The sequence below is a fragment of the Octopus bimaculoides genome, chromosome 11, assembly GCF_046866305.1.
Source record: "Octopus bimaculoides isolate indiv1 chromosome 11, ASM4686630v1, whole genome shotgun sequence".
NCBI lineage: Eukaryota > Metazoa > Mollusca > Cephalopoda > Octopoda > Octopodidae > Octopus > Octopus bimaculoides.
The window spans coordinates 10,182,907-10,205,406 of NC_142938.1; the positions used below are offsets into that span (position 1 = coordinate 10,182,907).

General features: G+C 35.9%; 1 protein-coding gene across 2 annotated transcripts in view; it reads right to left on the reverse strand.

The window, feature by feature from the left end:
- Positions 1–10,382, reverse strand: part of LOC106870489 (dynein axonemal heavy chain 7) — a 255,489-nt gene extending 245,107 nt beyond the window's left edge. The window contains exons 1-4 of one of the 2 annotated variants that reach the window (XM_089359464.1): positions 9,427–10,382; positions 6,251–6,543; positions 4,345–4,432; positions 3,104–3,130 (exon numbers count right to left, since the gene is read on the reverse strand). Coding sequence is in view for 1 of the 2 variants with exons in the window: in XM_089359463.1 (XP_089215589.1) it covers positions 3,104–3,130; positions 4,345–4,432; positions 6,251–6,447 (312 nt within the window). In the remaining variant the exon portion in view is untranslated. The remainder of the gene's footprint in view (positions 1–3,103; positions 3,131–4,344; positions 4,433–6,250; positions 6,544–9,426) is intronic. The other variant, XM_089359463.1, reaches the window with a different exon arrangement.
- Between the last annotated feature and the right edge of the window lie 12,118 nt (positions 10,383–22,500).

Genomic DNA, 22,500 nt, shown 5'->3' on the forward strand with positions numbered 1-22,500 from the left:
CCTTTTATATGGAGCAACAGCCTGGATGCTTGCCAAAAAAACTGGAATGTAAGCTAGATGGAACTTACACCTGAATGTCAAGAGCAATCTTAAACATATCTTGGAGAACTCACCCCATCAAGAAACAACTGAATGAAGATCTGGTTGTGCTTTGCAAGACATTGCTGGTGAGTTAAACAAGTGCTGGCAAGTGACCGACTGCTAGGGATGCCAAAGCATGAATGTACTCAAGCAGGTCGTCCAAACGCAATATATGCAGATCAACTCTCAATGAATTTCTCCTCAGAGACCTCTCTCAGATGGTGTGTGTGGGTTTAAAATGTCCAAGCAAGCTCGACCATGTCATGGGGTTGACCATACCTCACTCAGTGCTGGTACCATGTAAAAAGTACACAGTGAAGTGGTTGGCATTAGGAAGGGTATCTAGCTATAGAAACTATGCTAAAGCAAACTGAACATTAGAACTTGGTGCATCCTCCTGCTGTGTCTGTTCATGTTGAACCATCCAACCCATACCAGCATAAAAAAAGAACATTAAATGATGATGATGATATACACACACACTCTGAACTGTGTAAAGTTGAATTACAACTGATGGACTTGTAGTTTCTATCTTCCCCAGTCCATTCACAAAATTATGACGGAAGACACTTTCCCTAATTTCCAAATAGTAGCAAGAAAAATTATCTGTGGAAAAACTAAAGAAATTAATTGAATGTAAGGGAGACAACTTTTGATTGTCTATGAAATTGTTTTTCTTCTTTTTTTTCTCTCAGTAAAAATCTAAAATTAAGCATGAGCGAATGTGATTATTTGGATTATTTGATGCTTCTTTACTCAACATTCATCCTTGATATGATATGCACGTCTCCATATCAGTTTAGTCTTCTCTCTTGTACATCACATCCAATTCTTCGTACGCTGAGATTTTTCTCTCAGCTCATTTGTCACCATGCAATAGCATTTTTCATCTACAAGAATTACACAAATTGCTCTTCATTCATCAACAGAATCCTTTTGTTGGCTGAAGAAGTAATAGGTCCTTGAAAATTTCCACCATGCCATAACTCATGATTATATGTGTATGTGTGTGTCCATGCATGCATGCATGTGTGTGTATATGCATGTACACACATATATATATATATACATATATGTTAATTAGTCAAAGTGCACAGAATTACATATCTATTACATCCGATCTTACCAATCAGTTTCGTGCTAGAGGTACAACAGAGTGTTAAGTAACAGCACAGTTATGTAACCCAGCGCTCTTCAGAGATGGCAGTTCTGGTTGCAATGGATATACAATACTGTACACTTCAATTAATATACCTGCTCCATTGACGAATATATGAGTGCGTATTTTTTTCTAATCTATACATTCTTAGACAATATATACATATATATATATATATGTATTAGGGAATATGAATGTGTGTATGTATATATGTATGAATATATATTTGTGTGCACATGCATATCTCTTTTACTGTTACAAATTTCAGTCATTAAAGATGACAGCCCCATAAAGATGGTACCCAGCATGTATCCATGCTGGGGGACCTTCTTTCAGGATTTATAGTCTGCTACTTACCTTGTCAATATTCATTAACCAAATAGCTAAGTTAATTGTGAGGTAAAGGGCCACAACTCAACACCATTCCACATCAGTAAACATAAACCCACATTCACAAGCACAGATGTCTAAGACAGGTTCCCCACAGTTTTTTTTTTCTTTTTTAATTAATATGGTTAGTCAGTTACTTTTATATTAGCATCAACAAAAAGTTTTTAAAAAGTAGTAGTAGTAGTAGTAGTAGTAGTAGTAGTAGTAGTAGTAATAGTAGTGGTGGTGGTGGTGGTGGTAGTAGTAGTAGTAGTAGTAGTAATAGTAGTAGTAGTAGTAGTCGTAGCAGTAGTAGTAAATCTGTGTTTTGTAGTTATTAAATAAGCAGCCATATTTACAGGAAAACATTTTTTTTTCTTTTTTTTTTTTTGCTTTAAAGATTATTTCATGAGTATGTATTACTATTGTAGCCACAGTTTCTGATAATTCGAACGAAGAGTATCCATATATGAGTGACTGAGTATGTTTAAAAGAATGACATCATCAGTGACACTGGGAGTAACCATGAATGAGCAAATGTCTTTAGTGTTATCAAGAGTATCACCACAAGCCTGATTGAAAAAGCCTATAATCAAAGGCATTCCAGCTATGACCACTTCACGGAATGCCTAGAGTTACATTATCCAATCTGTCCTTCACTTGCTTAAGAAGTTAGGCTTCTATTTAAAAGTCATTTGCTTGCTATTCCTTGCAGGCTGAGTGGTTATATAGAGGCTATTTGACTGAGTGTACTTTGTACAGCAGCAATATTGATTGTTGTTGTTGTTGTTGCCGCTGTTTAACAGCAGGTCAGCCTTGATCGAGTACACCTATGATCAAAATCGTCTCACCCATGATCATCCTATCATTTTCTTTCAGACAAAGTGTATCCTAGACTAGTGCTACTCAAAGTGGTGGTCCACAGACTGGCACCGGTCTGCGAGCCATTAGCTGCCAGTACGCAGTGAGTTTCCAGAAAAAGAAACATTATAAAATGCTTATGTAATATTTGTATTATTTGTTTACAAAATAAATATAAGATAAAAACAAATTGTCAACTTTTATAATATTCAATATATATATATTGTTTCCGGTATAAATTAATATTACTAAGAAATATTACTGGTCCCTGGCACATTGGAAAAAAAAAAACTCCCGGTATGCCACATCAGATAGTTTGAGAAGCACTGTCCAAGACCACATTATCCAATGTATTCTTTTCTTTTGAAAGACATTAGGGTATAAATTGGGAAAGAGATTTGATTGCTATTTCTAGCAGGCCACCATACAGCGGCTCCTTCATTGATTCATGGTAGCAGTTCTTATTGATGGGGGAAAGGGTTCTTTTAAGATTTAAGTACAGTATTTTGTATTCTGTCCTGTAGAACATGTTGAGAGAAACAAACCATTGTGATAAAGATATCAATAACAGAAAGTATTAGAGATTATAGCTTCATACCAAACATTGTGCTAGTTCTTAATAAACAGACTTACTCTGACAGCTCTTGTATGACTCATCATCTGTACCAAATATAAATACATGTAAAACATAGTAGACAAATGAAGAAACTGATGGAGATCTTGGAAAACAAAATCAGATGGTTCAGTGCAGATGTCTGGATGCTGACAATTTGGCACAGCTGATTGGGAATTCAGCCTGTTTTGATGATAGTATATTTTGGTACTCGAGGCAAACAGACTCACACACACATGCACGGAAATATAGACATACAGATAGAAAGAGTGAAAGAGAGAGACAGAGAGACAGAGAGACATTACAATTTCTAAACTGAACACAGCTGACATAAATGCTTTCTTCTCTCCTCATACACACACATAAACAGAAGCAGACAGACAGAGACAGTAAGAGAGAGTGGAGGGGTGCGGGGAGAGGAAGAGAGACACATTGAAATGTCTGATGTCAAATAAGTCAGCATTGAATCATCAATGTCAAATAGGCGATGTCAAAATGTCTCATACTCCTTGGAAAATGTATACATATATGTGCAAATGTGTGAATATGCATGTATGGGATATATATACATCTGTGTGCGCATACATATAAATAAATGTATGTGTGCACATATATATATATGTATGTATGAGATGTGTAGTGTAGTGGTAAGGCAAATCAGCTCGCAATTATAAGGTCGTGGGTTTGATTCCCTGTCCAGATGTGTTGTATCCTTGGACAAAGCACTTCATTCCAGTTCACTCAGTAGCAAAAATGAGTGCCTGGTGAGCATCAGCTTAGCACAGCAGAGTTAATAAGTGTTAACAAGTCAGTATAGGACCTAAAGCCTTCACGTATGAAGCAGGATATGTCCAGCAGAAAAATACTACATTCATTATTTACCGTTTCTAAGTATATGTATGTATATATGTGTAAATGTATATGCATGTAAAGGCAGAATACGGCCATATGGTTACAAATTTGCTCTGCAGCCATGAAATCTGAGGATCAATCCCACTGCATGGCATTCTTGGTAAATATCCTTTTCTACAGCCTTGGTGAGCTGACAGAATCATTAGCTCACTGGACAAAACACTTAGCAACATTTTGTTCATCTTTATGCTCTGAGTTCAAATTCCACTCAGGTCAACTTTGCCTTTCATCCACAACACATTGACTACTTTAATATGGGGCTCAAACCCATGGCCAGTACTTTAACTTTATCACAATTGCACTCCTATAACCAGTGCCATTAGCAGAATCGAACTTGCAATGTCCTTACCTCTGGAGGATGTTCAACAGGGACAAGTTCTGGGATTTTATCATTGGTTTCTTTTGTGATGGACTTACATTTGATGGCAGCTTGTACCCTGGAGAGAAAAAGGAAATTGTAAAATATTGTTAAATACTGTAAAATAATGTTAAATGATACTATTGTTCAATATTAAATGGATACTAAAAGCTCACTGATTCTTTTTGGCAGATTTCTTGATAATCCCATACCAATATGGTAGTTACTGGAAAATAAGTTGATTGATTCTTTTGTGCATGCAAAAATATGCATTATTAAAAAGTTACAAGAAAGCAAAGTTCCAGAACGAAGGGAGGACACCAAACTATAATTATGCCAAGAAAGACAGGATGGTCATGGCAGGAACGTTTTTAAAAGGATAAGAAATTTTGAGGGGAAGGAAAAATATGCTACGTGTTTGAAAGTAGTTGATATCAAAAAATAGCAACTAAATCAGTGTGAAACAAAACAATTTAATAACGAATTTAAAAATAAAAGTCTTAAATTTCGTTGATATAATAGGTGTAGGCATTGGTGTGGTTAAGAAGCTTGCTTTGTAATCATGTGGTTTCAGGTTCAGTCCCACTGTGCAGTAGTACCTTGGGTTAGTGTCTCCTATTATAGCCCCAGGCTGATGAATGCCTTGTGAGTGAACCTGGCAGGTGGAAAGTGTGCGGAAGCTTATAATACATATATTATATATATATATATATATATATATATATATATATATATATATATATAGATAGATAGATAGATAGATAGATAGATAGATCAATATATATATATATATATATATATATATATATATATATGCCTAGCCATTTCCTGTCAAACTGTCCAACCCATGCCATCAAGGAAAGCAGACATTAAACGATGATGATGATGATATATATATATATATATATACACACACACACACACACACACATATATAAATACATGTGTGTCTTCATTCCCCACCACAGCCACTTGACAACTGGTGTTGGTTGGTTTATATCCACATGACTTACTGTTCAGCAAAAGAAACTGATAGAATAAGTATCAGACTAAAAAAAAAAACAAGTACTGGGATCGATTTATTCAACTAAAAACCCTGAGAGCCAATTCCTCCAGCATGGCCGTAATTCAAGGAATTTAGTTTCCATAGACGCAGGTGTGGCTGTGTGGTAAGAAGCTTGCTTCACAACTACATGGTTCCAGGTTCAGTCCCATTTCATGGCACCTTGGGCAAGTGTCTTCTATTATAGCCTCAAGCTGACCAATGCCTTGTGAGTGGATTTGGTAGACGGAAACTGAAAGAAACCCATTATTTGTGTGTGTGTGTGTGTGTGTGTGTGTGTGTTTGTGTGTGTGCGTGCGTGCGTGTGTGTGTGTGTGTGTGGTAGGCTTCTTTCAGTTTCTTATTTTCAGTTTGCTGGGCAAAATGCTTGGCGGTATTTTGTCTGCTGTTATGTTCTGAGTTCAAATTCCACCGAGGTCAACTTTGCCTTTCATCCTTTCAGGGTTGATAAAGTAAGTATAAGTTGTTGCATGCTGGGGTCGATCTAACTGGCTGCCCCCCACCCCACCCCCAAAAAATTTCGGGCCTTGTGCCTAGAGTAGAAAAGAATTTTGCTCCAAACATCAACTTAATGGTGAGAAGAGTATTTTTACTAAATTGCTTATTATTTTAAAAATTCGCTGAAACAAGGTAGAGTATTTCATCAGAAATATAAGAAAATACATTAGCTAATGTAGTCTTAGATACACGATGACGGGGAAAAAAAATGGGATGGTCACAGCTGAAATGCCTTTGATCATAAATTTGCTTAACCAGGGCTGAATAAGGGTCACAGCACAACAGCAACAACAACAAATATAACAAAAACATTAAAAAAAAACCCAATGTACTTACAATTCTTTGGTCAAATGTTCTTGTTTATATTTAGCAAGTCTAAAATTCAGCAGAGATCTGGCAGTATTAGTAATTGGAACAGGAAGTTTATCAGGGTTTATCCGTGGAAATCTGGTGGGAACTTCTTCTAAGTATTTAGATTTTCTTGCTGTCATTTTAGATTTATTTGGTTTGTTAATTACATTTCCGGACGCCATTTTAGTGGCTTGAGAAAGCGCCAATGACGCCAGCAAAGCAGGTTCGAAGTTCTTTTCTCCAAGATTATTCAAAGATTTGTAGAAAAAAAAAAAAACCTGTGATAGGAAAAGTTCCATAGTGTGTAACAACAAAAAGTGCTTGTTTTGAAGGAACTAACACACTAGGTGCAGTTTGTTACCACAACAGGATTCAACCCTCAGTTACAAGCACTACACCAAAGATCACACCGAAACACCCTGACACATACAGCCCCATTGCCCTCAACCAGAATACTACTACATCATCTTAAACAGACTCTGTCTCTCACTCAGTCCAGACTCCAGACAAACACAAAACTATTATATACAAAAATAATTGTGGAGGCGGATGGCTTAGTGGTTAGGGTGTCAGACTCATGATTGTAGTGTTGATTCCTGGACTGGGTGACGTGCTGTATTCTTGAGCAAAACACTTCATGTTGCTCCAGTCCATTCAGCTAGAAAAAAATGAGTAATATCTTGGCATCTGAAGCAGCTGGAGATACGATAGTTTGACCAAAAGAACCAGCTATTTCAAGCAAAAATAAATATTGAAAAAAATGCATTTGGCCAAATTTGGACATACATAATAGCAACGACATATATTTTCAGGAAATTGCTTAACAACAATTGTGCAAAGGAAGCATTTTTACACCATTTGTTAAATGTTTTTTAGAGTGCAACCCTGCTTAATTCTTATATCTTATATCTGTCATGTGATTCAGTCACTGGACTGTGGCCATGCTGGGGCATTGCCTTGAGGGGTTTAGACAAACTGAGCCTAGTACGTACGTCTTTTTTTTTTTAAGTTTGGTATTTATTCTATCAATGTCTTTTACCAAATTGCCAAGTTATAGGGACGTAAACAAACCAACGTTAGTTGTCAAGCAGTTTGGGGGATAAACACAAACACACACATACTCACATATATATGGGTTTCCACACAGTTTCCATCAGCCAGATTCACTCTCAAGGCATTGGCTGGACTGGGGTCATAGTAGAAGACACTTTTCCAAGGTGCCATACAATGGGGCTAAAACCTGAAACCCTCATTTCGTTACATAAATTTTATATTACTTTTATTCCATTGCAAAGAAAACAATTCTTTCATTTTTATTTCACAGGCCTAGTTTCTGGCAAATGACAATCTCTGCCAATTTCAGTGCTTTCACTTTCTGGATCATAAAACGAAACATTGCCTGAAATATTACAAGTTATCAATCACGTTCATTGCTCTCCTGATTCTGTCACACCATTTTCGCTATAACAATATGGATTTCAGTACATGTTCGTTATTACTTAGCATGAAATGCATTTTTTCCAGTTTTTTTTTTCCAGTTTTTTTTTTTCCCTGTTTTGCTTCATGTGGTTTCTTTCTGTGTAAAAAATACTTAAAGCGTTGACATTTTTATTCATTCATTCGTTTTGAAATGCTAGGAAATATCCATATTTTTTACGATCTTTTGAACTTAGTACATACAATATGGTGGCCAAAGTGAAACAAGCTGCACTGATTGAAAAAGTAAAAGGCGAACATAAAACCATCAATAATCAATAATAAACATATTAATCTAAAAGTCGCTTGATTTATTATATTTTAACGTTTATGCTTTTTTTTTTTTTTTTCAATTATTAAACTGAACCTTTTTTTTTAAGGCGGACGGACAATGTTTCGTTATTAGTACATGACATCAGCCATGAGCGAGTGTGCGTGCAAATGTCTGCATGCTTCTTCAGTTCTATCGAGCAGATGAAAGAATAATGTCACACACTCACCCATGACGTCATAGATTTTTACCGAAAGACTACACGACATAATATAGAAAGGAAAACAAAAATAAAAAGAATACGCTACGTTAAAGGCGGTGAGCTGGCTGAAACGTTAGCACGCCGGGCGAAATGCTTACAAGTATTTCGTCTGCCGTTAAGTTCTGAGTTCGAATTCCGCCGAGGTCGACTTTACCTTTCATCTTTTCGGGGTCGATAAATTAAGTACCAGTTACGCACTGGGGTCGATGTAATCGACTTAATCCCCTTGTCTGTCCTTCTTTGTCCCCTCTATGTTTAGTCCCTTGTGGGCAATAATAAAAAAATAAATAAATAAAATAAAAAGAATACGCTACATGTATCCGCCAGCCATCTGACTCGATCCTGACATACCCGCCAATCTACCTTCTTGAATTTGGTATTCAGACACGCACAGAGCTATGGATACTACAGAAGTTTGCCCAAATTTATTTCCTCATAACTTCTCGAGAAATGGATATGTTTCGGTGAAAAATTTCTCCAAGTATGTGTCGTGTGGCATACATTAAGGTTACAGAGGAATTCCATGCGGAAACCAAAAGTGGAGAATCGGGAGGCGGTTATTTCACGCATGCAGACATTGTTTCTTCATACATACATTATTCCAATTAAATTTTTTTTTTCAATTACTTCCCATGGTTACTGTACTGTGACTCTTCTTGAATTTGTTCAACGAATATTTTTTTAATAAAAACGAAAATTTTATTTTAAAATATCCAGTTTTCGGAAAGTTAAATCGCGATGCGAAATTCTTCCCTACCCCCTCCACGCGAAAAAAATTTTCACGACAAATTCCAATATAATCATAATCGGTGATATTTCGTACTGGTATCGAAAGATCGCCTCATAATCTACACCATCTGAAAAGTATTTGCAGAAATTTCTTTATTAAAAATATCTATTTTCTAGAAAGTCGTGTGAAAACAAATTGGAAAGGAGGGGCAAATTTCTGTAGTTATACGTCACTTCGTCCGCCATATTATATGTACAAAGTTCGAAAGTTCATATTTTTCTATTACACATTTACAATTGTACTCTATAGTTATATTTTATCATGTCAAAAGGCCCAATAAAAAAAAGCACCAAAACCCCTCCCTACCCAAAATACTAATAATTAACTTTCAAATTTTAACTATAGAGAAAACTGTTCCTTACCTTGTATAATAAATTATTCTTGAGTATAAACAGAATAATGAATAACGTGTTTCAAAATATTCAATCATTAATCTGGATTTTCTTAAGTCTTAGAACTTTGTTCTATTTTTCAAATTTGCGGCGCACCATTTAAAAGAGAACACCAGCACTCTAAGTAGGCGCACGAACTGTTAGAAATAGCAACCAAATGTCCCTCAAATCATAGCCTATTGTTTTCAAAAGAAGGCATCGCAGAATGTAGACCTTACCTTTATATATATATGTATGTATGTATTTTCGTTACATATCTGTATCTAAAGAAAAGGAGGGATGCTCATGGCTGAAGCGCGTTTGATCATAGGCCTTGCTCGGTCAGGGCTGACCAAATGCTAAACAATAATAGCAACAACTAACAACAACCAAATTTCATTTATAAAGATTTGGTCAACCCCAATGTTATGGTAAAAAGGCACGTCACTCCAAGGTGCCGCGATGTAGAATCGAACCCGGAACGATGGAGTTGCGAAGCGAACTTCTTCGACATTATACCAAACTCTTACTGCCCCGTTACTTATAAAGTTAAATGATGTTCGGTGTCAAGCGTCACGACTGCATTATTAAACGCCCGAGAATCACTTGACTAAGCATTGCATCTGTCTGGGGGATAAAATATGTATGAAAATAGCCGACTGGAGTTAATTCCGATATAGAAGACAAATGAATCAGACAGACTCTGGCCAAGGTATATTATAAATAAATGTATGAGACGACCTGGAGAGAAGTAGTGCAGTTCTTCTGGTCGTTATGTTTCAATTAGATTAATGAGTAAACAAAGATAAGGTGGGGTTCTGTCAACCAAATATCTTCTTCGTTGATTTTGAACTTGTCCCACGTCGATTTGTTTGTTATGGTGGTTGTTTTTGAGTCCCTCCTCGCTAGCAGAAAGTAGCATTCTGGCGAGCTGGACAACAGGGTTTGCCTGAAACCTGTCCAGGCTTGAAGAGAAATTACACTGTTGAATGAGAGAGGCGGGTTTGTTCATTAAATATGCATGCGAGAGAGAAAGAGAGAGAGTGCGTGTGTGTGTGTGTGTGTGCGCGCACGTTTGCGTGCGTGCGTACGAGAGAAAGAGAGGCAGACAAAGAAAAGAAAATGAATAAGGAAAGAAAATAACTGTGTGTGTGTGTGTGTGTGTGTGTGTGTATTTATCTATGTGAGTGTGCAAGAGAAAGCAAAAAATGAGGAGTGATAGGGAAAGAAAACGAAAGTATGTATTAGTAGAGAGAGAAAAAAAATGAATGAGTAGTGTTGAGGAAGAAGAAAAAACTGAGTATGTTAATGTGTGTGTGAGAGAAAGAGAGAGGGAAAATGTGAATACAAAGAGAGGGGAAGATTATTGGTATAAGAGAGAGAGATACAGTATGCATAAGAGGTGGCGAGTCTTTGACAACCAAATTCACAACACAACAGTACACAAAAAACAAAGATTGATAAAGAACTCTATCGTATAACACACATATGTAATCAATGCACCCGAATTTCTTTCTACTCCTTAACTTTACGTTCCAAAATAAAACTTATTAACAATTCGGTAAACTTAGGAATTTAGTCCTAGGTCGACCCTGATTAAGCAGACCTATAAGAGAAGGCATTCTAGCTGTGACTACTACGTTCTTGCTTCGTTTCTTTTTTTTTTTCATTTTTCTGGGGGGTTTTTCGGTGTATTTAAGAAGACAAACTACCTGTGTCCCCAAAGTTGATTTCAAGTTTCGTCTTAAAAACCGAAATTAGAAGAGTTTAATTAGAATCTTTGATACTTCTGAAAACCTGCTTTATTCCTGTGAATTTAGCCACGAAAATAACTTAAATCGAATCAAATATTTCTTTCTAACTTTCTAATTTGTTCTTTGTTTCGTTGGGGTTTTTTACCTCCTCCTGCTACTGGTGGTGGAGAGGATTTATTTAACAATTAGACATTTCATAAATAAGCTAAACATTTAACCCATAAAAAGAAAGAAGATAGATACTATACCTCGTAAGGAATTTTGTAAGCAAAACTTGTTTCTCTGTGTATATCAGGGCCCGATTAAGACCCATTGAGGCCCTAAGCACTTTTACCAAGATTCTGGTGTCCCCCAGAATGTATGTAATTCCAAATATAAGCAATAATAAACCATAAAATAAATTTATATTTTTCAAAATGAAACAAAACTAACAATAAGATGGAAAATAAAGTTTTATTTTGACACTATCGACACTTCGAAATTATATTTCTGACAATGTGAACCACTTTGAATGTTATTTTAGCAAGTTTAAAGTGATTTCTTTTGTGCCGTAAACCATTTACCATTTCTGTGGTACCACTCACTTCCCATAATGCCCTAAGCACGTGCTTATTTTGCTTAATGGTTAATCCAGCGCTGATGTATGTATGTATGTACTATTTGCGTACATGCATGAATACGTAGACCCCCCCACCCCATATATATATATATGTATGTGTGTGTGTATAAATATATATACACATACAAACACACATACAAACACACATACATACATGCACATACACATACACACACCGATACAGATCATAGGGACAGGTATGCTTCAAATGGCACATCTTAACTAAAAAAAAAAAAAAAAAAGCTATTTTTATAAAACGAGACATTTACCACAAAATGCTCGATGGAAATTCAATAAAATTATCTAACGCATACAAATTCTATGTGAAAAACGGAACGAGTATTCGTACTGAAAAATCTCGAATAAACAACATTAATGGCAAATGAAAAACGGAAGATGGAATATACGAGAATTTATTATTGAGCCACCAGATGTAAACCATTCGTTTTATTATCCATTATATACATACATACATACATACATACATATATATATATATATATATATATATATATATATAGTTAAAAAAAACAATAACAAAAAAACAATAACAAAAAAACAACAAAGTGAGGACGTGATATGGATAGTATTATTGGACGCTCAGGAAAGGAAAGAGAGAGTGTATGACGTTTCGGGCGTAGCCCTTCGTCGGAAAGATGGAAAGTTCGGAGAATGGAATATATATATATAGTTTGTAGAAATACATAAATTTGGAGGAGGAGCACACTCTAAGATGTAGAGCAGTTAATATTATAGTGGGGTAGGCCGGTTTATGGGGTTACCCTAGGTTTCTCGCTCATTAGGGGTTTAGCCTCTTTAAAGAGGACTCGGGCCAGCAGTGTTTGAGGTCTGAAGATCCGCCGTAAAGCTAAACTCTTTACGAGCGAGAAACCGAAGGTAACTCCAAAAACCGGCCTACCCCATTAATATATATATATATATATATATATATATATATATATATATATATATATATATATAGAGAGAGAGAGAGAGAGAGAGAGAGCAATTAGAAAATGGAGAAGAATATGCGGTACCCATCGATTTGCAGACAGTGTATTCCGTTGAATTAGTTAATTTATTTTGTAACTAGAATTACAAAAGCCACAATATACAAATGCTTATGACATACCATGTTATTCCTAATGTACTTGTAACCTTGATTGTTAATATAACATGGTATGTCATAAGCATTTGTATATTGTGGTTTTTGTCATTCTAGTTACAAAATAAATTAATTAATTCAAAGGAATACACTGTCTGCAAGTCGATGGGTACCGCATATTCTCCTCCATTTTCTAATTGCTATATAAATTTAGGGTAAAATAACCCCCCTTTTTACCCGCACCCACTTATTACACTTGGTATAGCACTAGTGTAACAATAATCGGGTACCCTCCCAGCAGCATATTGGATAGATACTATCCCTTAGTGGGTTGAATCCTCAACCCCTAAATCTCTTGCATTATATATATATATGAGTGACCGCTGACTGAACACTATTCAATTTTTTTTCTCCGTGTTTTTCTCCTTGTCTCCGTATTCTTTCTGTTGAAGAGCGTAGCTCGAAACGTTAAAGACTTTCCGTATTCCCGAGCGTCATACTAATACATCCTTTTGTTGTTTACACCACCTGTCCTCGTCTGTTGTTGTTTTTTTCGTACATTCTCCCATATATATATATATATATATATATATATATATATATATATATATATATATATATATATATCCGTGCGTGCACGAGTCCTTTGACCAGTGAGGAGGATACGCGAAACTTGGAGTGACGACAAAGAGTAATCTCGACTCTTTAATAAATTATTGCATGCTACGTTTGTATTAAATGCGCTTATTTACCTTTCGTTTGTAAATTGAAATACATATACAGGACTTCCACAAACACACCACAGACTCACAAACATATTTCGCAGCTAATCAATGTTAATCAGTTCATCAGTTTTGAGAAATCAGTGGCGTGTGATGAAGTGTTAACATATATATATATGTACAAAGTATTATGTATATGTACGTACGTATATATATATATATATTGATCGTGTGTATACATGTCTGCATACATACAGATATTTATATATACTAAACACATACATTTATTCTTTTATTCTTTTACTTGTTTCAGTCATTTGACTGCGGCCATGCTGGAGCACCGCCTTTAGCCGGACAATTCGACCCCCAGGACTTATCCTTTGTAAGCGCAGTACTTATCCGATCAGTCTCTTTTGCCGAACCGCTATGTTACAGGGACACACACCAGCATCGGTTGTCGAGCGATGGTGGGAGACAAACACACATACATAAATACACACACACACACACACACACACACACACACACACACACACACACACATATATATATATATATATATATATACGATGGGCTTCTTTCAGTTTCCGTCTACCAAATCTCAAGGCTTTGGTTGGCCCGAGGCATTAGTAGAAGACACTTGCCCAAGGTGCCACGTAGTGGGACTGAACTCGGAACCGTGTTCTTACCACAGACCCACTATATATATATATATATATATATATATATATATATATATATATATATATATATAATACGTACGTACATACATACATACATACATACATACGTACATACATACATTCATGTGTGTATATAAAATAAAATGAAAAAACAAAACAAAACCCAGCGGGGCGGGGTTTATGCATGTAAATATATATATATTATATATGTGTATATACATAATCAACAGGTGGTCTTGTGTTGCTCAGGTAAAAAAAAAAAGAAATCAAAAATGAAACAGCTTCTATAGAAACCGACAACAGCAACAGTGGTCGACAGCAGTAACTAGCACCAGCTCATGTTGTTGTTGCTGCTGTTGTTGTGGTAGTGGTAGTGGTGGTGGTGTTATCGAGATTACGTATGGTTGTAGTAGTGAGGGTGGTGGTGGTTTGGTGCCAATTGTGCTGCGGCTGTCGTTTGCGGTGGCAGTGGTGGTGGTGGTGCTGGTGGTGATGTTGGAGGTGGTGGTGGTTATGGTGGTGGTGTTAATGGTGTTATGGCGGTTGTTGTTGCTGTTTGTGGCGGCAGTGGTGGTGCAGTTTATTATGAGGTTATGGTGGTGGTGGTGATGATGGTTTTATGGTGTTGGTTGTAGTGGTGGTGATGGTGGTGGAAGTGATGTTGGGTTTGGTGCTGTAGTTGTGGTTGGTAGTGGCGTTGGTTGTGGTGGTGACAGTGGTGACAGTGGTTAGTATAGTAGTGCTGACGGTGGTGGTGGTGATGGTGGTGATGGTAAATAGCGACTGCGTTCGTAACAGTAGCGGTCATGGTGCGAGTGGTAACAGGAACCGTTGTAGTGGCGGCAACGGTGGTGGTAGTGTTGACAACAACAACAACAACAACAGCAGCAGCAGCAACAAATTAGAACAGGTACAACAACAACAAACATAAAAATAACTGTTAGCCTAACATACGGAAACATTACTGATTTGAAAAACTTTCATGAATTATATATACACGCATTAGTTTTGCACACATCGATTATACACTCTATATACACAAACACACAGACATACAAACACATAGACACTCACACACGCACGATATTTTTACAGTTAATATATGAAAAATATTAAAATATTTACTAACCTACCCGAATAATCGTTTGATAAGTAGCGTTGCTAAGAACGCTTTGCTGCCGTTTATACGATGTTTATGTATATAAGTGTGTGTGTATATGTGCGTGTGTATATACGTGAGTGTGTGTGTGTCTAACGAACATACATACATACATACATACATACATACATACATACATACATACATACATACATACATACATACATACATACATACATACATAGTTTTGAGCTGGCAGAAACGTTAGCACGCCGGGCGAAATGTCTAGCGGTATTTCGTCTGCCGTTACGTTCTGAGTTCAAATTCCGCCGAGGTCGACTTTGCCTTTCATCCTTTCGGAGTCGATAAATTAAGTACCAGTTACGCACTGGAGTCGATGTAATCGACTTAACCCCTTTCTCTGTCCTTGTTTGTCCCCTCTATGTTTAGCCTCTCCCCCGTGGGTAATAAAGAAATATATATTTATACATGTGTGCGCGTGCGTGTGTGTGTGATTACGTCTCTAATTGTTTGATATAAATGCGTATATATGTGCATATATTATACATGAATATATATATATATATATATATAAAGTTGTTGTATATTGTCAACTTAATGTGACAATCCCAATAAGGGAATATACTACTGCTGTTTAGCCCTAGGAAGCTGGACCGTTTCCTGTCAGCCTTGACACATTTACTGTGTCCTTATGTTTGCGAGGGGGAGACAAACTCCTCCACCCAGCCTAGCCAGCATTCAGGGACATGTTTCTGAGTCTTTGCTCGTCATCAGCCTGAAGTAGCATGACCAGCTGGTTGAAGAAGTCTGTCAAGCTCTCGCAAACATATATAATCACAGTGAAATATATTCACTGGTTACCAAAATTAGAAATAACACATTTCTAAATTCTCAGAGAGATTTAAAATTATAAACTACGCTTTAAACAATAAATAACCTACATCTGGATACCCTCTAACCAAGACGGTACCCACACAAGTAATTCCCAGGAGTGCCTCCGGATTTAAACATCCCCTGGTTGCTTGTATACTTCAGACTACCCCTGAAAAATTGAAACAATCCTATCATTTACCAATATATATATATATATATATATATATATATATATATATATATATATATATATATATATATATATATATATATATATATATATATATAAGTTTGTATATAAATATTCATAGATATATAAACGTGTGTTAAACTGGACCCTTCACTAGTGTCCTGAATTTTAAAATACCTTGATTCTAACGTTTCCTACAACTGATTTATATACACACATGCACACACACACACACACACACACACACACACACACACACACACACACACACACACACACACTCACACACATACACACATACATACATAAATACATATATATATATATACATACATAATGCACTCATAAATGTGTGTGTGTACGTTCACTCTCGTAGATGCCACCCCAGGAAAGAGATCGTCGCTCTTCTCAGAGCCGAAGAACACTGAAACTTGAACGACCATCAGGCTTATTTCCTTAGCCCTAGGCTTGCAGCTGAAAGTAGATTTTTATGGAACGGTTAAAGTTTCCAGATCACATCGTACAAGCAACACTCTGACCAGACATAATGATCTCAAATTCCGCTAAACAGTTGATCGTGTGGGAACTGACTGTGTACCCTGGGAGGAATACACGGATTAGTAGATTGGCAGAATCGTTAGAGCGTCGGAAAATAAATGTTTTGTACTATTTGTTTCAAATCTTTACATTCTGAGATCAAATCCTGCTGGCATCATCTTAACCTTTCATCCCTCCGAGGTTGTTAAAATAAAGTACCATTCAAGTAATGGGATTGGTGTTATCTTCCATTTAACGATTATTAAAGAGGTTACAGGAAAACTATTGAAGAGGTTGTAAGAAACAACGAAAGTTTTAGGGTTAGAAAAAAAATATAATAATATTATTTTGGAAAAAAAAATAATAATAAACAAGTAAATGAGTGGAAATCGAACCGGTGAGTGTGTTAATTAATTAGGCATTAAAACGAAATGACTCACCCCAAGCACAATAAAAACCAGTCTTCTATTCAATTGTGTTTTAATTATAAATAATAATTATTTTATGGAGATGTGAAGGCTTCGAACTGACAGAACCATTGGTGCGTCGGTTAAATTACTTAGCGGCATTTCTTCCGGCTCATTACATTTTTATAAAAGCGGTGGGCTGGCAGAATCATTTGTACACCGAACAAAATGCTTGCAGCATTTCGTTCGTCTCTATGCTTTGAGTTCAAATTTCACCGAAGTCGACTTTGCTTCTCATTCTTTCGAGGTCAATAAAATAAGGACAAATCAAACACTAGGGTCGATGTTGTCGAATTGCTCCTTCCACTAAAATTGCTGGTCTTGTGTCTGAATTTGAAACCATTATTAAGACACCGAACGAATGATACTACTTTGGTTTGTGATCCACAAGGAAGATTACTTTAGGTTACTTTTTAGTTTAGTTTTCAATTTCTAAAAGCTCATAAGATGTTGGCTAAAGATTTTTACAATGTGATCAGCGGCGTAACGAAGGCAGTTGCATTTTTTACAAGAAACCGAAAAGTAGTTCCATTCTTACAAGAAACCAGTACTAAATTCACATCATTTCTTAAGAAAAAGAAGGGTGCCACTTTAGCGAGTGATCTACAATTTAAAAGGAGATTACTTTCGGTTACTTTTTAGTTTGCTTTGTGTTAGTGCTACTTTCCGTGTGATCTACGTGAGAAAATTTACTTTGGTGGGTGATTTTCGCGCTTATGTTAATTATTGTATGAGTTTATTATTATTAAAATAGTAAGAATTTTGAAAAAAATGCATTTACAATGCTAAGTATGTACAAAATAATTTTAAAAGTAACCTAAAGTAATCCACCATGTAGATCACACGCCAAAGTAGCATCGAACGAAATGCTTCACAGCTTTCCGTCTGTGTTAAGGTTCTGTGTTCAAATACCACCGAGGTAGACTTTTCTTTTTTTTCTTTTTTCTTTTCGGGATTGATAAAATAAGAACCAATTGAGTAATGGGATCGATGTTATCGATTATCCCCTCCCCACCGACAATTTCAGGGCTAGTGCCTATTGTAGAAAAGATTATTTTTATGGCAATGATTACTTGGCGGTATTACTTCTGACTCTTTACGTTCTGCGTTCAAATCCCGCCGAGGACAACTTTACCTTTCGTCCTTTGTTGTTTTTGCGATACTTAACACAGAGCAGTTTTGAAACCGCCTTAAGGCTGACAGCTACATCTTCTTTTCCCCCTCAAGACGTGCTCCTTCGGTCTCTGTCTACCAGCTGTCGTCTACAAGGCAGCAGAGCAGTGATCGATACCCATCATGGTAGGCCTATTTATTGCATTGACTTTACAGCTACTCCGAGATACGCAAAGTTAGTCTGTGACTGCAAAGTACCCAGTTACCATGTGTGATCATACGTAAAAAGTCTGGTAGGACCCTCTTTTCGACGGAAAGTCTGTGTTTTGGCAGGAAAAACATATACACTAGGTCGGTTCTCACTTTACTACAGTTGCACATGGCCCAGTGGTTAGAGTGTCGGACTCACAATCATGAGTTAATGAGTTCGTTTCCCCAACTAGTGCCAATCTGTACTAGCCATTGCTTTTCTCTTGGACATCATTCGTGGTGTGGAGAGGGGGAGGCTAGTATGTATGTGCTTTGGAAGGGAACTTTCTAGGTGCAATCCCATGGTCATTCATGACAGGAAGTGGCAGGAAGAGAGTTGCAATCACTGGCGCCCTAGATACATTATATTGGCATATATGGATGTATACAAACACACACACACATACTCACACAGACAGACAAACACACACTCACTCATACACATCACACATATAGGGAGGGGAAAGGGAAGAAATTGTGGAGAAAAAAAATCAGTTGTATAATATAAGGGAAATAACTCTAATCAAAACTAGTTACCTCCCGTTAATGACTTTACAATTCTTTATATTTTCATTAAAATTTATTTATTTAAAGTGGCGACTGGCAGAATCGTTTGAACACCGGACGAAATGCTTCGTGACATTTCTTCCGGCTATACTTTCGGAATTCAAATTCCGTCGAAGTCGACTTTACATTTCGTTCTTTTGTGATAAAAAAAAAGAAAAAAAAAAGTACCAACTTGAACACAGAGGTCGATGAAAGCGGCCCCTTTCTCAAAATTCCAGGCATTGTACCTATAGTAGAAAGAGTTATTATTATTCTGTCGCATTTTGTCTTTTATCTTTTCGGGGTCAACAAAACATACCAGTTGCGCAATGACCACTCCTCTACTCCCCAAACTTTATGCCTTGTGCCAATGGTAGAAAGAATTATCATTATTATTATTATTAGAATCGTTTACACGCCGGACAAAATGCTTAGTGGCTTTTCCTCCGTCTTTACTGAATTCGACAATACCCCTCCTCTCAAATTTCAAGCCTTGTACTTTTAGTAGAAAGGATTATTATTCTTATTTTTGAGGCGCTGAGCTGGCGAAATTGTTAAGTACCAGTAAAATTGAGTACCAATGAAACATTCGGATCAACGTGATCGACTAGTCCGCCCCGCCCCCACCCCGCAAAATTTCAGGCTTTGTGCGATTAGATCAGCCCCAGTAAGCAACTGGTATTTAATTTATCGACCCCGAGAGGATGAAAGGCAAAAATGACTTCGGCAGAATTTGAACTCAGAATGTAAGGACAGATAAAGTACTACTAAGCATTTTGCTTCGCGTGCTAAAGTTTCTGCCAGTTCGACGCCTTAATAATGATAAAACAGCGCAGGGCCAGCAATTTCTGAGGGGAAAGGGAAGTTGATTACATCAACCCTAGTGTTTTACTGGTACTTATTTTATCAACCCTAAAAGGATGAAAGGCAAAGTTAGCCTTAACAGAATTTGATCTCTGATCTCGAAGACAAACGAAATGCTGCTAAGCATTTAGTCTGGCATACTAATGATAAAAACAATGGGAAACAAAAAAAGAGCCCAAAAATATGAAGATTTTTATACATTTTGCTTTATTATGAACATCTTGTAATTTTTTAAATACAATTCTTTCGGTATTCCATCATGGAAAGTTTCCAAAAGAAGAAATCATGGAACAAACATTAGAAGGGATAAAAAAAAAAAAAGAAAATGAAAGAAGAGGAGTAGAGAGTAAGAAGAGAAATAGGTGTGAAAATTTTAAAGGGATTCCAAACAAAAAAAAAAAAATAAAGAATCAAAACTAAATATAAGTAATAATTACAAAATAAAACAAACTTAAAAATTGTGTAAAATAGGATTGATTTTTTTTTTTTGGTTTTTATGGAATGTGTAGCGTAACATTTCTTCAATTTCTTCTTTTTTATTTGTGTACTTTTTTTTTTTTTTTGTTTTAGTCAGATTTGGAAAGAATATTTCTTTAGCATTGATTCATTCTTCTGGCAAGGATATCGGCACTCGGAACCATCCATTTGTGCATGTGTGAATTTTGTTTGTGCGGTTTCGCTGAGGAAATATAACAAATGAAATTAAATGAGGTTAAATAAAGTCAAAACAGTGAATGCAAACTCTCAGAGTCCCTTGGTTGAATAAATATCCAAGTCTTATAGACCTGCTGATCTTAAAGACCCGGCACTGAGAAGACCCATTGGTATAAGGCAGATCCAGTGTTCTTGTAATTCCAGTGATGTATTGGTCTAAGACTTTGGTTCATTGGTATATCAAAACATTTAGGGCATCAAAATTTCAATGAACAAAAACGTTTTCATTCATATTGCACACCTGCAGATATATTTGATGCTTGTGTGTGCATTGGTGTAAGAATACATGTATGTATGCATGTGTAAGTGTATGTATGCGTGTGTAGAATATGAGTATATGTGTATGTATATACATACATACATATACATATATATATATATATATATATATATACACACACACACATATATATTTATACATACATACATGCATGTACACATATATTTATATATATTTATACATACATACATACATACAACTACATATAGATCTATATATTCATGTATACACATGCATTGAGTCATGCACACACACACACACACACACACATAAATGTACGTATATATATATATATATATATATACATATAGATAGATATATATATATGCACACTTATGTTTGTGTATACATATAGGTACATATTTATATCTGTGTCTGTGTGTGTGCACGTTTTAATGCATTAATGGGTGCATACGTGTATTTATATATCTATCCATGTGTATGTATGTATGTATGTATGTATGCTTTTTGAGTTTCTTGCATATTGGATGAAGTGCATGTATTCTTCTAAATAAAGGCACATATTTATTAAATAATATATATATCTGTTAAAGAACACAAGTCTTGTATAAGTTTAGTGAAATATTGATCACAATGTTGTGTGAGAAAAAAACAAGGGGTTATGTTTTGGAAAACAATTTTATTGATCCTGTTTTGCTTATTTCTACTTCTCACGTGGATATCAATATTTGACAGACATGCATACATTTTGGGGAAAATTTTTGGCACCTTTAGTAAGCAAATTTCAGTGATTTGACTAATGATTAATGAAAGTTGGTCTCAGAATTCGGTGTTTTGTTTAGAGACAGAGAGAGCAAAAGCAAGGAGTGATAAAAAAAGAGAACTGTCATTGAAAAGTGGGGAAACAGCAATATGTTACAATGATTGGGTTGGCGGCTGGTTGTGTGGTATTGACTTACAAATGGTTGCTATTCACAACCATTGCTATGAAAGGGTAAAATTTGAAAAAAAACATATTGGAAAATTTGAACCATCTTTCTATTGTTATCCTTTTACAAGGCACAAACTGAATCTGTATGTCTGTGTGTATGTTAGTATGCATGTATGTGTATGTGTGAGTGTATACATATATGTACATATATGTATGTGTGTATATATATGTATACATACATACGTATATATATATATATATATATATATATATATATATATATATATATACGTATGTATACATATATATGTATACATATATATATATATATATATAT